The sequence below is a fragment of the Rhinatrema bivittatum genome, chromosome 9 (assembly GCF_901001135.1).
Source record: "Rhinatrema bivittatum chromosome 9, aRhiBiv1.1, whole genome shotgun sequence".
Lineage (NCBI taxonomy): Eukaryota > Metazoa > Chordata > Amphibia > Gymnophiona > Rhinatrematidae > Rhinatrema > Rhinatrema bivittatum.
Genome location: NC_042623.1, coordinates 114,970,881 through 114,987,980, shown reverse-complemented (window position 1 = coordinate 114,987,980; position 17,100 = coordinate 114,970,881). Strand labels below are relative to the sequence as shown.

At 40.1% G+C, this 17,100-nt stretch overlaps 1 protein-coding gene across 3 annotated transcripts in view; it reads left to right on the top strand.

Annotated features, from left to right (window-relative positions):
• Positions 1–17,100, top strand: part of RPAP3 (RNA polymerase II associated protein 3) — a 196,896-nt gene that overhangs the window by 81,927 nt on the left and 97,869 nt on the right. For all 3 annotated transcript variants that reach the window (XM_029616263.1, XM_029616264.1, XM_029616265.1), the window contains 2 exons: positions 9,155–9,292; positions 10,069–10,196. In XM_029616263.1, the coding sequence (XP_029472123.1) occupies positions 9,155–9,292; positions 10,069–10,196 (266 nt within the window). The remainder of the gene's footprint in view (positions 1–9,154; positions 9,293–10,068; positions 10,197–17,100) is intronic.

Below are 17,100 nucleotides of genomic sequence, written 5' to 3'. Positions count from 1 at the left end.
GAAAATAGACCTACAGTGGTGGATAACCTCACCACCACTGATGACGGGCTCACCCCTACGATCTTCTCGACATCAAATAGTACTCACCACAGATGCCTCTCCCACAGAGTGGGGAGCTCATCTCACCAACCTATAGATTCGGGGTTTATGGTCCAAACAAGAATGGAATCAACACATAAACATCCTGGAACTTTAGGCTATCCGCAATGCCCTTCGAACTTTCGAACGCACCCTCCGAGAACAAGTTGTCATGATTCACACAGACAACCAAGTCGCAATGTTTTACATAAACAAAGAAGGAGGGTCAGGTTCATGGAGCCTTTGCAAAGATGCGCTCGACATCCTAGAATGGGCTCACAGCAAAGGAATCTCCCTGCAAGCCATGTACTTACCGGAATCAACAACTCCAGGGCAGACAAACTGAGCAGAATATTTCACCCTCATGAGAGGGAACTACATCAGGATGTAGCCAATCGAATTTTCTCCACTTGGGGTCTTCCCCGGATCGACCTTTTCGCAATACAACAGAAAGGTTAACATGTTTTTGCTCAGTATATCCCAGCCCCCACCGGCTAGTACAGGATGCGTTCCTCATCGATTGGTCACAAGGTCTGCTTTACGCATTTCCTCCTACCACTCATCTCTTGCACAGCTCCAGAGGTGAATCAGAAGAAGACAACCGCAGACTGATCCTAATTGCTCTACTAGCACATGGGCACGCAACCATGGTACAGCTACCTAATTCAGTTGTCGATACACAAAACTCACTCCCTCTGGCTGGGCGCCAGCCCCAACCCTCCTTACCCAAAAAGGGGGGCTCAATGCTCCATCCACTTCACACATCGCTGAAATCTCACTGCATGGAGATTGAACGGGTCTTATTCCAAAGCCTAAACATTTCTCCTCAACCAAGAATATTCTGGTCTCCATCCAGAAAACCATCAACGAGACTAGGCATACCAATGCAATGGTCGCGTTACACTTCCTGGTGTTTGACCGAAGGTACAGATCCACTTACTTGTTCACCGAGCATCTCTTGGACTTACCTCCACCTGCTCTACAGGGAGGGCCTCGCCACTGCCTCTCTTCATGTTCACCTCAGTGCTATAGCGGCTTATCACGCTTCTCTCAACAGAGAACCTATATCTTGTCATATCTCGTCTCCAGGTTCATGAAAGGTGTCCTACATTTATGGCCCTCGACAAAAGAACCGCAAGTGCCATGGGATGTTATCATAGAATTGGAACAACTCATGCTACCACCTTTCAAACCATTGGACACTTGTCATCCTAGGTACCTTTCCTGGAAAGTCCTCTTCTTAGTCGCCCTCACCTCCGCGAGGTGCATCAGCGAATTTCAAGCCTTAGTGCACTACTCACCTTACCTTGAATTTTACCATGACAAGGTTACACTGCGTACACAAACTTCCTACCCAAAGCGGTCTCAGCTTTTCACTTAAACCAGACCATAACCCTCCCAACTTTCCACCCAAAACCTCACACAAATGACAATGAACGACGACTACGTTCATTGGACTGTAACGAGTGCTAGCCTATTATAGAAGCGCACTCTCTCTTATAATAGAGCCTCGCAGTCTCTTTCTCTCTTTCGTTCCAAATGCACCAGGACTCCCTGTATCCAGAGCACGCTATTAACTGGATCTCCAACTGCATATGTTTCTGCTACCAAAAGCATTGAGTCCTTATCTTCCACGCTCAAGGCACATCAAGTATGTGCGATGGCTGCTTCAGTTGCTCACCTCCACGATGTGCCTCTCCTTGACATTTGCAAGGCAGCCACATGGTCATCGCTGCAGACGTTCACATCCCACTACTGTTTAGATAAACAAACTAGGGATGACGGCAACATGGGGCGGATAATTCTGGAAAAGAGCACCTCATCATCTTTCAAGCAGGCTCATAAGAACTGTTTTGCCTCTCTACTACCATATTGAGCGCTAAACCTCACTACAACATAGTCACATTAAAAAATTGCGCTCAATACTTCAGCTGGGGATTCCCAGACATCATGGCTAATTAATGCTGCTTATCTACTGGAAAAGAGCAAGTTTGCTTACCATAAATGGTATTTTCTGTAGATAGCAGATGAATTAGCCATGCTGACCTGCCCGCCTCCCCAGTCAGTTCCGGCATTACATATAGTCTTGCTTTGACACGGCCTGAGGAGCCTCAGGGAAACGCGGGAAGATACAAGAAGGAACACCTCACTAAAAGACTTTGGTAATCTTAGAGAGCTCGCCACCTAGTGGCATGGAGGACGTACCCAGACAGCATGGCTAATTCATCTGCTATCTATGGAAAACACAGTTTACGGTAAGCAAACTTGCTCTTCTTGGTGGTCTACTCTGTGAGAAAAAGCATGTTTGACAGAAACTGTGGAACAACAAGTCTGAGCATTTCCGTAGGCACATGGAAATTTTTGTGCTTGCTAAGTGGAGCTGAAGTTAAGTTTTAAGGATTATTGCTTTTCTATACCGTCACATCGGGGGACCTTCACAACGGTTTACAATCAGTTACAAAGAAATACAAAAATATATTAAAAGAATTAACAGTTAAAAAATAAAAAGATAAAAAGTATAGAAAAACACATATTAGCTGTTAAAAAGCATTAAAAATTAAAAATATATAAACATTACACAGTACTTAATAAAACAGATATTAAAAATAATAAAGAACATTATTACTAAACATAAACAATCTCTAACTCTATTAAGCAGGGTGAAAAGATAAGCCAATGCATAACTAATGCTCTTGTTCTGTATAGGCACATTTAAAGAGCCAAGTTTTTAACTCTGCTTTGAATTTTTTCTTGTCTGCTTGCAGTCTCAGTTGAGTAGGAAGGGAGTTCCACACCTTTGTTCCTGCAATTGATATTACATGTTCCCTTACCTGGCCAAGTCTAGCAGATTTTATTGTTGGCACATTTAAAAGTCCTTTGTTATTCGATCTTACATTTTTTTGCAGAACGTACAATCGTATGGATATATTTAGCCATTCAGTTCTTTCATTATATATTATATTATGTATTATACAAACTGTTTTATATTGTACCCAATAAAATACTGGAAGCCAATGTAAGGAAATCAAAGTGGGTGTAATGTGATCACATTTTCTTTGGCCATTTAATATTCTGGCCGCCGATTTCTGTAATACCTGGAGAGGTCTAATAGTAGATGCTGGGAAACCTAAAAGCATCACATTACAATAATCGATATTGGCAAAGATTAATGCCTGTAAAACAGATCTGAAATCTGAATGGTCCAGAAATGGCTTCAGCTTTCTCAAGGTTAACAATTTGAAATAGTCATCCTTCAATTTGGATGATATATGTTTCTTCATAGAGAGCTCAGTATCAAGGATAACCCCAAGGTCTCTAGCAAAGAAGGATGGTACTATCTTAATATTAGCATCAAAATCCAAAGTTGGGATGGGTTTAAAATTACATTTTCTTTCCAGTAGGATTATTTTGGGTTTTTTTCTGTATTTAAGATTAGCCTCATATGCTGTAGCAAATTTATTATGGCATATATATAGATTTTTATAAAGTCAAAGGCTTGTTCTGTAGTATTATCAATTGGTACCAAAAATTGTGTCTCTTCTGCATACAGATAAAATTTTAAACCTAACCCGTTAAGGAGATGGCAAATTGGTAGTACATAAATATTTAAAAATATAGCAGACAGAGTAGACCCTTGGGGTACTCCTGTGTGTAAAGGAATCTTTTCTGATATTGAGTTCTATTTTAACTTGAAAAGAGCAGTTTTTAAGGAAGGATCTAAACCATTCTAGAACTGACTCTGTGATGCCAATTTCTTTTAAACAATTAACTAAAATGCCGTAATCAACCATATCAAAAGCTGCAGATAGGTCTAAAAGAACTAAAAAAATAACTTTTCCCAGTATCAAAACCCCTTAAAACAGAATCGGTAAGAGCAATTAAAAGTGTTTCTGTATTAAAATGTTTTCTAAAACCAAACTGATTAGGAAATAAAATATTATTGAATTCTAAAAAATTGTCTAGCTGTTTTTGAATGGCTTTTTCTAAAATCTTAGCTAAAAATGATGTTTGAGATTGGTCTAAAATTCTTGAGTTGTGTACTATCTAGTTTAGGTTTTTTGAGAATGGGCTTGATTATTGCGTTTTTTAGGATATCTGGGAATGAGCCTTCTTCCATGGATAAATTGACTATATCAGTAATAAGGGGAGCAATTGTACTTGCAATTGATATGAGAAAAGAAACTTGAACAGCGTCAATGGGATGTTTTGCGGAATTTAGTCTTTTAATAATTGATTCTATTTCTAGGGATGAAGTTGGTTCGAAAGAGCTCCATTTGATGTCTAATTTAGAGGGCATTTTAATTTCCTGGTTTGAATTTAACTTCGTTTGAATTTAGATCATCAACTTTCTTTTTGAAAAATAAAGCAATCTCATTACATTTCTCTTCAGCTAATCCATTATCTTTGTCAGTTTGGGTTCTAGTTAAGTTTTTTATGATTGAAAATAGAACTCTGGGATTATGCAGGGACTTCTCAATATTTTTTTTATAGAACTCTTTTTTTTGCTTTTTCTATATTTTTTTTTTTATAACAGTTAAGGGCTGATCTAAAAATTCTTAACAGTTGGACAGTCTTATTTCTTCTCCAGTTAATCTCATGTTTTTTTTAGTGCTTGTTTTATATTTTTAATTCTTTGTTGTACCATGGATTTTGATTCTTTTTAGGTATAATTTTTTTGGTTGTGCAAGGACATAATTTATTGGCAATATTTGTACAATCATTTATCCATTTCATGGATAACTAAGAACATAACACTCTTCTGTGTTATTTGCTTTGGGGCTTTCTTTGATATTCTTAAATTCATCAATTAAATCTTCTAATTTAGGTTGAGTTTGAAAAGTTGTATAAAGAACACTGTCTTTTGGATAAGTGTTCTTTATGTAAGGAGAATCAAATTCTGTCTTGGTATACATTAGAAAATGATCAGACCAGGGCACCTGGGTTATATTAGTTGTGATATTTTTACAGAGATTAACATTGTAGAAAATTAAATCAAGTGCATGGCCTGTTTTATGCATAGGATTTTGGGAGGAATGATTGTAACCCAAAGCTGATAATGATTCTAATAAAATAGCACATGTATTGTCTAATGGATAATCATTCATGTGTAAATTAAAATCTCCTAAAATCAAAGATAGCTTGTTGGGGTTTAATGATAATGAAAGGAACTCTATAAGTGGGGAAATGTTATGATCCAATAAACCTGATGGACAATATAGGAGGCATAGCTGCAATTGTTCAGATTCAAACAGGGTTATTTCATAAGATTGAGAAATATCTATAGGAACGATTTTCATCTTAAACTGTTTCTTTATAACCAACTTTATTCCCTCTCCCCTAGGATGCAATCTTGGTATTGAGAATATATCATAATTAGTTAACTGATTTATTACGATATTATCTGCTGGTTTCAGCCAGGTTTCAGTCTTCTAGAAAAGGACAAATTTAATCTTACCTGATAATTTTCTTTCCTTGAGTTCAACCATACCTGTCCAAATACATGGGCTTATGTCTCCTAACCAACACATGCGGACAGAGACTAACAGGTTTGCTGTTGTCACTCCTTATTGGATCCTATGCTGACCTCAGCCTGCCAGTATTCTTTGTCTACAGCAGATGGTAGGCAAGCATTCCATGCAATGAGCTGGGGCCTGGTTAGGCCGAGTGAAACTTTTTAAAAAATGTACATTTAGACAAGGCAACTCCTGAAGTGAAAATTTCAAACTCCTTCCCTCAGTTTTGCATAGCCCTAGACCAGTGGGATTCCAGATTCAGGTTTTTTGCTTCAGATTATGTATATTGTAAGCCTCCCAGCGCTGTCGTCTCTGATATGTTCTGTGAGTCCTCTCTTTAAAAAAGAAGAAGAAGTTTGAATATCTTCTTTATTCTCCTTCTTGGTCCTGTTGATAAAGTTAGTTTTAGAAAAAAAAAGAGGAAGCCTAAGAAGAAATGAGAGAAGCTGCAAACATCCATTTCGTGGAGCTTTGAGGGTGAGTAAGGGAGTATTTTAAGGGATATTTTTTTTTTCAGCCTCATTTAAGATCGGGACGGCAGTGTAACATCATGGCTGTTCCTAGAGTGTAGGAAGAAAACCATGCTCTGTGTCACAAGCGGGATATATTGGCAAGTGCAGGAATGAGGATCTTAATGTAAATTATGTGTGGGGGAGAAGGCGAGCGGGCAACAGGGTGAATTAGCTGCCCTGGGGGAACTGCTTCAGTGGGATCATCTGACTGCTGCACCAAAGACAGCGGCCATGTTGAAAAAGAGGCACAGCTTTTTTGAGGTGGAGCCCTTTTCTCTGTTTCTAGCAAAGCAGGATGCTGTATTAATGCCTCCTGGGGGCCACATTTGCCACAAGTCGTAAAGGAGTGACTACTTTTTTTTGTCTAATGAAGTAGTTCCTCCTTCAGCTCGAGCTTCAATTTAAGTTGAATTTTCATAGGTGTTTGCACAGAGTGCTATGCTTGGGCTCCCTTCAGTGGCGCCTTCTCCCCAAGATATACATTTTGGGGGAATCACGAGTGAAGAGAGCAAGGAAGGAAAATGATGAGGATGAGAAGTTCTCCTGGTCTAATGGATCCTCAAAAAAAAAAAATGTGAGTGAAGGGGTTTTGGAGGAAGGAGGGTATCCCCTTGAAGTGTATAGCACTGTAATGGTATGCCTATTTGTAGGGAAGAACTTTCCTCCTTGACTTTTCAGTCTTTACGAGACTTGAATATTGTGGAGGAGAAAAGTGTGAGGGGGGGCCTGAAACAATTGATGAAGATTTTGGCGGAGTCTAAAGGGAATAAGCTACCGGAGGTCAAGATGACAGTCAGGAACTCTTTTCTGCCTCGCTAGGTTTTGGGAGGTGCAGCGGTTTTCAACCTAATATGGGTTCTGCATTATTTTCGGGGCAGAACCAGGGTTCCGGTAGGCAACGGTCCTTTCGAGGCTCCCATAGACTTCTCTGAGAGGGCTCCGACCGGCGGCGGTAAGGCTTTACAATGAAGCCAGGCTGGTCTACTCTCTCAAGATGGCGGTGGAAGGCGGACTATCACAGTTTTATGAAGAGTGAACAAGGATTACCTTGGACCAATGGATCCTAGAGGTAATAAGGGACATCTAGGCATTAGAATTTTTTTGCCCTATCACGGAAGCTTTCGTGGTGTCTCATTGCAGTGTTGAAGACAAGCAAGCAGCGATTCGGGACACGTTGTGTTGCCTTTAGTTGATGTCATGATTGTACCAGTGGCGGCAAGAGAGTGTGGTCGCAGGAGGTACTTTATTTACTGTGGTGTGCCAAAAAAGGAAGGAGCTTTTCATCCCATCCTCGTTTTGCTAAAGGTGAAATTTGGTACTGCGAGTTTCCCATTTTTCAGTATGGAAACGTTGTGGATGGTGTTAGCAGCAGTTCATCATGTAGAGTTTTTCTGGCCTCGCTGGAATTTACGGAAGCCTATCTGCATATTCCCTTTCGGAAAGAACATCAGTTTCTTCATGGTATGATTCTTGGGTAACTTTTCCAGTTTCGGGCCCTCCCATTCTGTTTGGCGACTGCACCTCACATGTTCTCAAAGATTATGGTGGTGGTGGCGGCAGCGGCTCTCTGCAGGGAGGGAATCCTAGCTCATACTTATCTGACGACTGGCTTATCTGAGGGAAATCAGAGGATGTATACAGGCAGTCTGTGCACAGGATGATGGGATATGTTGCAGTCCTTGAGCTGGGTGGTGAATTTGATAGTCACCTGAGCCCTACCCAGATCCTGGAACACTTGGGGATGAAGTTTGATACTCAGCTCGGCAGAGTGTTTCTCACTTCGGAGAGGTTTCGGAAGTTCCAATCCCAGGTGGTGCGGATTTTGCAGATTGCCAGTGCCCGAGGCTTGGGATTATCTTCAGATCTGTGTTCAAGGACATCTATATTGAATTTGATGCTATTGGCTTTTGCCCACATGCATCCTCTACAGGGGGCATTACTGATGCACTGGAATCCGTTGTCGGAAGAGATTCATCGGCCTTTACCGCTGCAGGGTATTTGCAGGTCCAGTCTCTCATGGTGGCTGTGTTGGCCCAATTTGGAGAAAGGGATGGTCCTTGAGGTTCTGGACTGGGGTTATAGAGATCATGGATGCCAACCTCAAAGTCTGAGGGGTGATCTCTCAAGAACAGATGACATAAGGACTGTGGTCGCCAGATTTTGAAACTTTTTCTAGGAATTATTCATCTTTCACCCTGCCAATTTCTCACCATACTAACTTTTAAATTCCATATGCATAGCATGTGCATTCTTCTTGGAAAATAACTCCAAAGAGTGAGGAATGTGTGGTTAGTATTTATAAAGGGATTGTATTGAAATAGCATATTACCTTATCTACCCTCAGTCATAGCATTTGCAAACCAGACAGGAAACTGTATATAGAATTAGAATATGTTCACACAAGGACAGGGTAACTATGAGGGTTTTAGTTAGATATTGAAGTTTGCTCAGGTATTTACAATATGTGACTTTTAGATCTATCTGAAAATTCCAAAAAAAAGGCATAAAATATATTTTTGGTGAGGCATATCCTAACTTTTTCAACATAAGAACATGCCATACTGGGTCAGACCAAGGGTCCATCAAGCCCAGCATCCTGTTTCCAACAGTGGCCAGTCCAGCCCATACGAACCTGGCAAGTACCCAAAAACGAAGTCTATTCCATGTTACCGTTGCTAGTAATAGCAGTGGCTATTTTCTGAGTCATCTTAGAACGTGATCTTCATTTGTTAAATAAAAGTCACTTTCAGGAAAAGGTATCTTATAGCACAACTGAAAACAAAAACTTCTCCCACGCACATTTATGAACTTCAAGCAGTCACTAAATTGTTGTAAAGACCATCAGACAAGTGAACCGCCTCACTTATTGTAGTGCTGGTTTGATATTTTAATCATTGGTCCATACTTAATTGTATGAAAATGTCGTCTATTTTTCTAATACTTTTTACATATGTAAATAAGACATATTTTGAAAGGTCTCTAAAGATACTGATTTTGATGTCTCATAATGAATGGAATGTTGTCTGTTTATCAGTAATATCACTTTCTTAGGCCTTGTCACCATCAAAAGAAGGCTTGCAAGATAAGGAAACTGAAGAAATGGACAAAGACCCAGAAACAACTGATGAAGAAAAAAGATGTCTTGAAGAGCAGCAGCGTAAGCAGCAAGCTATTGCAGAGAAAGACTTGGTAAATCTATTGCCTAACTGAATTTCTTATAGAATAGATTTAGGGAGGGTAATTTTATAACATTGTGCATAGCAGTAAAGTCTGTTTTACCTATCAAGCACAGTCTTTACTGCTCATAAAATCACATTGAACATGCTGGGATAAAGTCCCCTAGTATACGCAGGAAGTTACACCTGCTCCTAGCAGTGCCTAACTTCTACATGTAAACTTAAGCACAAGTCTGTGTGTAAGTCCTATATCTGCCCAAGCTCCACCACCAAAAAGCCTTCCACATTATTGGATTATTATTTTTACATGCATATCCACTTGGAGCTATTTTCTAAGATCAACCTATGTGCATAAAACAAGGTATTATGCATATTAGTGGCTTTGAAAATCACCCTCTGTTTGATCAGCTCCTTGGATAAATGAATGCTAAAGTGTCTTGTGAAATGGATGTACATGGGCTCCTGGGGGAAGGGAAAATGTCCGTATATTAATGGAATAATTTAGGAAAAAGCTCTTAATCGGAATATGAGTTGATAAGCAGCATGTCGCTGATATTTATAAGTAAGAAGTATTTTGAAAGTTTAAATTTTGGAGCAATATCAAAATATTTGAAAAGTTCAGGATCTTTGAATATGTTAAGAGCATTTGTTAACCTTTGCATGCTACATATTTTACCATATTTTAGCTTTTTTTTTAATTTGCTTTTTAGATTAGCAGTCCATCCATTAAATTCTGATTATGATATAAATAGAACAATAGGTAACACTTATTTTTATGTATTGCACTAGGGCAATGGGTATTTTAAAGAAGGCAAATATGAAGCAGCAATAGAATGCTATTCACGAGGTATAGCAGCAGATGGCACCAATGCTCTTCTACCAGCAAACAGAGCAATGTCCTATCTGAAAATTCTAAAGTAAGTGATGCACAATATAACATATTTCTTGCCAGTATTATAAAGTGCCTTAAAAAAAAGTCTAATTAGCTACTAGTTAGTGTTACCAACATATAGTAACTACTTAGATATGCTCTATTCAGAAGCTGGCTTTCTTTATAAGAAATAAATGCAAACTAGTGAAATTGACTTATAGACTTGTCTTTAACAAGTTAAAATAATAAAAATGGACTGAAGGTTCTATTTAGTGATCTAATCAAAGTAAATGAATTGGGCAATTTTCAGTTACCATGTTGATTCATGGTCTGAGGGTAGAAAAGTAGCTAATTTTCAAAGGGAAAATACCTGGAACGTTTACATGAAAACTTCTAAAACTGACTATGCCATACTAAGCGGGCCAACATACCATGTATCCATGTGGAGGCTGCTTCAGTCTCTTCTTTTCTGGGAGCCCACTAGTCACTGTTCCTCACTCTCCTGCTTCTAGGCATGTGTTTTTTGGAACACAGGAACATTTGTCTTGAAGCCCCGTGGTCTTTTTCTGTCTTTCGATAGTTTCCTTAAGTAGGTTGCTTTTGTAAGTTTTATATTTGTCTTTTTGCTGGGCCGGCACATCGTTGGTAACCAATGGATATAGATTCCCTTGCCACTACTGAGTTCAACTTTGCCTCCCTGCTTTTTTGGTACACTAGAGTAATGTCTATCACTGACCCTCATGAGAAGTGTACCCTGTGCCTGGGGGCATTACTTGACATTAGGAGGTTTTGCATTTGCGCAACCATGACCTCAGAGGGATGACGGTCTCAAATGGAACTAATGGAAAATCACTTCGGGTCCCAACGGGCCAATCCATTGGCATCAACAACAGAGGCATTGTTGTTGAAAGGATTCCAAAGCTGCACCAGTTGAGGAGGATGCACCAGCATCAAGGGAGTACTCGGTTTCTTTGATGTCAAGCATCAATAGAGCTCCGAGGGACAGGTCATCATATGGCTTTTCCTAATCAAAGAAAGCAAAGGGTTCTGTCTCTTTGACTCCAGCATTGGGAGAAGTCTCGGAAGCCACAAATCACCAGAATGGACCAGTGGCAAGCGAGCTCATCCTAGTCTATAGCCGTGAACCGTGTCGATCTCCGAGGGTCCATGTGTCCTCCACCGATACACCTCTCAGTTTCCAGGAAGACATGACTAACCCTCCTGCCTGCTAGTCAGTGTTGGCATTGGCTATTTTCAAGTAGAAACTGGACAAGAAGATCTAGAAGGCCTTAGACAAGGCTTTGCATGAGCTCAGTGCTTTGGCATTGGGACTGACGCAGGCCGAAGTTGAGTGCAATTCGAGACTCTTCAGCTGCCTGGTGGCTTTGAATCAGTGTTGGTATTGGTGCCAGTAACTGAAGGTGAATCGGGATAGATATCCACTGCCCTAATGGTGATCTCCAGCCCATCAGGGGAGGATGCTTCCCCAGAGTGCTGGAATTCCCCAGGATCTAGACCAATGTAGCAAGTGCACCCCTCTCTGAGGCCTTGTCTGTAGATCGGGCACTGTCTACGTCCTCACCGACCTACTGGTTGCAGTCTAATTCTGCGTTCTCATGAGAATATGGCTATAGAACTAATGATGCTTCTGAAGAAAAGTCAATGACAGATCTCCCTTCTGACCTTTCTCCCCCAGAGAGAAGGAAGTCCCCTCCTGAGACCCTCTCCATCATTGAATTTGTTTGGAGAATGGTAGAGACCATTCCATTTACGTTGCTGATGGAGGATGAAACCAGAATCAAGATGCTGGACATCCTCCAGTTTGTGAGAGCCTTAAGGAGGTTGTGGCATTCCTACTCTACAAAATCTTTCAGGAGATACACATGAGGATGTGGGAACACCCCTTCTCTGTGGCTCCCGTATACAGGCAGGAGGATGCAATTTATCTTGTCCAGAAAGCTCCTGGATTTGAAAAGAGACAGTTACCATACCAATCTGTGATGGTCAAATCTGTTCTCAAGAGGGCCAAGAGGCAGTGGACTTATTGCTCGTTGCCCCCAGAGAAGGCATCTGGGATCTTGGATACTCTTGGGAAGAAAGCGTTTTAGGGACCTCTGCTGAATGCCGGCATAGATTCCTACTAGTTCTTTATAGGCCAGTACATGTGGGACCTGCTGCAACAGTTGCAGGGAGTAGCTGAGCTGGTGGACAAGGGAATGGAGTGCAGAAAACCCATGGTCTGCTCGACCTTTGTTTTTGAAATGGCATTGTGACTATCTCTGCAGTGGGGATTGTTACCCGCAGATTCACCAGGTTGCGGGCCTCAGAACTTTGACCAGAGATCTAAGAATGACTTGTGGGCATACCATGTTCTGGAGAAAAGATCTTTAGATATAAGGTAAAAACAGCAGTGGCACAGATCCGTGAACACTGTGCAATGCTACAGCAGTTCTCCACTGCCACTGCAGACCCACCCTCCTCCTCCGTATGGTATCAGAGTATAGGGCAGGGGAGGCACTTTTTCCAACTGAGGAGGATCTATCCTCTGCCCCCTCGGTCTCAGATACATCAGACTCTGCATGCACATTCATGGCACCAGTGGACCCCTAAGCCACAGTCGGTGCCCAATCAACTCCTAGGACAGGCTTTTGACTGAACGTGGAGAGCTTAGGCTGCATCTTATACCCATGCCAGAGGTCTTTCCCACCTGAGGCAGGCTGAAGTTTTATGTAAACCATTGACCCAGTGTAACTTCGGACGTGAGGATTCTCAGCATCATAAAAGGGTACAAATTGAGTCTATTGAATCTCCCACCAAATCAACTCTTGGACCCAGTTGTGATCAATTGCTGCACCAGGAACTTAAAAATGAATTCTTCTCCCTGGACCAGATTGGTCTACTCCAGGATTCTTGATTCCAAAGAAAACAAGAGGACTCCCATCTCATCTTAGACCTAAAGGCCTTGAACAAATTTCTAAAAAGAGGAAAGTTCAAGATGGCTTGCCCTGGGCACCTTAATCCTTTTTTAAAAAAAGGGAATTGGCTATGCTCTCTCAATCTATTCCCCATCAAAGGAAATTTCTCAGATTTTTTTGTGGGAAACCTTTACCTCCAGTACCGCATATTGTCCTTTGGTCTAGCGTTAGCCCCAATTGTCTTTACCAAATACCGTGTCCTGGTGGCTATGCACCTACGCAAGCTGGGGGTGCATCTGTATCCCTTTCTGGACAATTGGCTGATCAAGAGCATATCTCAGGCAGGCACTTCATCAGATAAGCTTCCTAGACTAAAGGCAAACCGGTACATGCTAAAGCCTTTCAGAGATCAGTTGGCCAACAAAGTAGTCCTAGTTCAAATAGATAACCAGGTTGCGATACTTTACTTTACATCAACAAACAGGGAAGCATGGGATCGTACCTCCTGTGTAAGGAGGCTCTATAGCAATGGGTCCAGGCCATCTCTCAGGGGATGGGTCTTAGGGCCATGTATCTGGCAAGCATGGAGAATGTCCTGATGGACAGATAGAGTCGGATCCTGGAACCATATGAATGGTCCCTGGTCGGGGGGGCCCCAGCAAACCAGATTTTCCACCAGTGAGGGTACTCCTCCACTCTTCTGTTCCAGAAAATGGGCATAGGACAAGATAGCTTTAGATGCCTTTCTTCTTTGTTAGGGTAAGGGACCTTCTATGATACCGCTAGTCACAGAGACTCTTTTGAAGCTGAAAGAAGACTGGGGGGGGCCATGATTTTTGTAGCCCACATTTGGCCAAGATGGATTTGGTTCTTGCTCCTCAGGGAGATGTCCATCAGGGAACCAATCAAGCTGAAGACTTCCCCAGACCTCATCACTTGGTATCAAGGCAGGTTGTGCCACCCCAACCTCAGGTTCCTGGCTCTCACTGCCTGGTTATTAAGGGGTTGCAAGGTCAACTTCTCATCTATCTGACGATATGTCTCAAGTTCTCTTGGCTTCCACTAGGAAGTCTTATGGACTTAAAAGGAAGAAGTTTGCTTTATGGTATGATCAGAAGGCTTTAGATCATTTCTCTTGCTCCTCATAAAAACTGCTTGAGTACCTTCTACATTTCTTTAAGTCTGGTCTCAAGACTAACTCAGTAAGAGTTCACCTTAGTGCAATTGTCGCTTATCACTTTGGTTGTCCTGTTTATTTAGGGTCTGCTTCATTTGATGCCTCCCATCAGGCCTCTGGCTCTGTCTTGGGACCTCAACATGGTTTTGTCTCACCTGATTAAAGCTCCCCTTTAAGCCATTGTGCTCCTCTGACTTGAATTACCTGATTTGTAGAATGAGTTGCCACTTTGGCTATGTCTAGAACAAGATTAGATGAGTGAATGCTAATTTGTGGTACAGGAAAATTAAGTTTAACAAAAAAAAAAAGCTATTTTAAATTGTTTTAATGTATTAATATTGTTTTTATGTTTTATGTATGTTTTTTGAAATCCATATTGAACAAAAAGGATTTTGTGGAATAAAAGATGTAATAAATAAATAAATCTGGAAGGTTGTATATTTGGTAGTGGTCATAGCACATAGGGTCATTGTGCTCCAGGCTCAAGTGCAACTTATACCAAATTTCATCATGATAGGGTAGTTTATTTATTTTATTTATTTGTGTTTTATATACCATCATTCCATGTTAAAATCACTAGTTCATAACGGTGTACAGGTTAGACACATAAACAAATAATGAAAACAGAGGTAGAAGTACGTACAGATTGTAACTTAGGGAAATACTTAGATACAATGCGTGGATTCAAAGACAGATACATTTAGGAAAGCATAACTGGGTTAAGAGGAGTTAGGAGTGGGGGTAAAGATCAGTACATTTTTTGTTTTCTGTCTCATGGAGAACTGGAGGCATTTGGCAGACTGAAGGAATTTTTGAATAGCCAGGTCTTCAACTCGCTCTTGAATTTTTTATTGTCTGTTCCCTGTACGTACCCGGATCAGTCCAGACCGTGGGTTGAGCCTCCTGTCCAGCAGATGGAGACAGACTAAAACTGAAAGGGTATCCTATATCAGGACAGAGCCTACTCTGCAGCCCTTCAGTATTTGTCTGTCTCCAGCAGATGGATCAGCTCCCTGTGGTCTCCTGATCTGGGCTGTTTAGTCCTTCTTTTCTGTCCGTATAGGATCAAGCAAGTAGTATCGTAGTTCTCCTATTTATTTAATCTTAAAAAAAAAAAAGAAAAGAAGATTAATTACACATTTGTAATCTGGCTCATTTTGGACTCTGTCCTTTCCTTTCTTTTTTTTTTAAATTCTTTATTTATAATTTTAACACGTAATACAAGAATTACTTGCCATATAGACTTTTACAGATGGAATGCATTATACATATTATCACATCAGTTTACTTTATTCAAAGAGAACATGTATTACCTTACATCCATCTGACATTTTAAAGAAAAAACTTAGAGAAACATTTAAACTTGTGAGCAATTATTCATTTAATAACTATAGGAAATGTAGGTTTCTACCCCTTTACTTTTTACTACTGGCATTCCTTCAGTCTCCCAGAAGAGATCTGAGATGTTCAGGATCAGTGAATTGATAGTTCTTTCCATTTAATTTAATTGCACATTTACATGGGTAGCGAAGAATGAATTGGCCACCCTTACCATTTACTTTAGTTCTTAACTCAAGGAACTGCTTCCTCCTAACTTGTGTGACCTTTACTAAATCAGGATAAATCCATATTTTATTCCCATAGAAGGTTTTCAACCTATTTTGGAAGAAAAATTTTAAGATAGTATCTCTATCTGAAATAAATGCAAAAGTTACGAGCATAGTGCCTGTTTTTTCAACAACTACTTCATCTTGAGATTTTTCTAAGAAGTCAGACAAATCTATAGTAGATTCAATATTTTCTCTATGATCTTTTGCTACATTATCATTTCCATTTTGTATCGAATGAACCTGCTCCTTCACCTTAACTGTATTACTTATATAGAATGCCCTAACAATAGTAGGCATACTCTGTCCTGATATATTCAATATTTTTACAATATACATCCTAAATAATTCTATGGGCAAGATCTTACTAATAAAAGGGAAATTGACAATTCTCAGATTTAAAGCACGTGAATAATTCTCAATATTTTCAATTTTCCTTTGTATTTCAGCTTCAGCCTTAATTTGTTGAACTTGTATTTTCTCCAACTTCAGTAGGCGATGGTCAAGAATATTATTGTGCTTTTGCATATTAATCATGGCTGCTGAATTGCTTTTAACTGTTTCATTTGTTTCATTTACAACTTTTTTTTTTAATTTTATATTTATTACGTTTTATAATAACAAAACAAAGATAACTTTGCTTAGAAATACAGCAAAAGATTAACACATAAGAAATATATTCCATTTGGTACAAACAATATAGGAAATAAATTTAACTTTCACATTTTTTCAGGAAATATTGTGGGAGAGAGATAGAACACTAGAGGAGTAATTAAGTAGAAAACAACATAATAAAGGCAAGACTCTCTTGTCATACCATCATTAATTCTGCACGAGAGTATCTTTTTATCTTGGGATGACCTTCTTGGCGTTTATGAATTCCCTCAAATGCTCAGGATTATAAAACACACAAACATTTCCAGAGTATTTTTTAGACATCTTGCTGGATATCTCAAAAGAAATTCCGCCCCCAGTGTACGAGCCTCTGGGCGCATTTTCAAGAAATCTTTCCTGCGTAACTGAGTTACTCTGGATAGATCAGGAAATATACGGATAAGCCCTCCTAGATAGGTAACATTTATCACTTTGAAGTAATGCTTCATAATTAATGCTTTATCATACTCTGAATATAATGAGACAAACAAGACCGGTCTTTCCAGCACTTCAAGACCTGAACTTTCTAAATAATCAGACAAGTTCTCAAAGTCTCCCGTATCCACAATCGGGGATATCTGAATTTGGCTTTGCCTT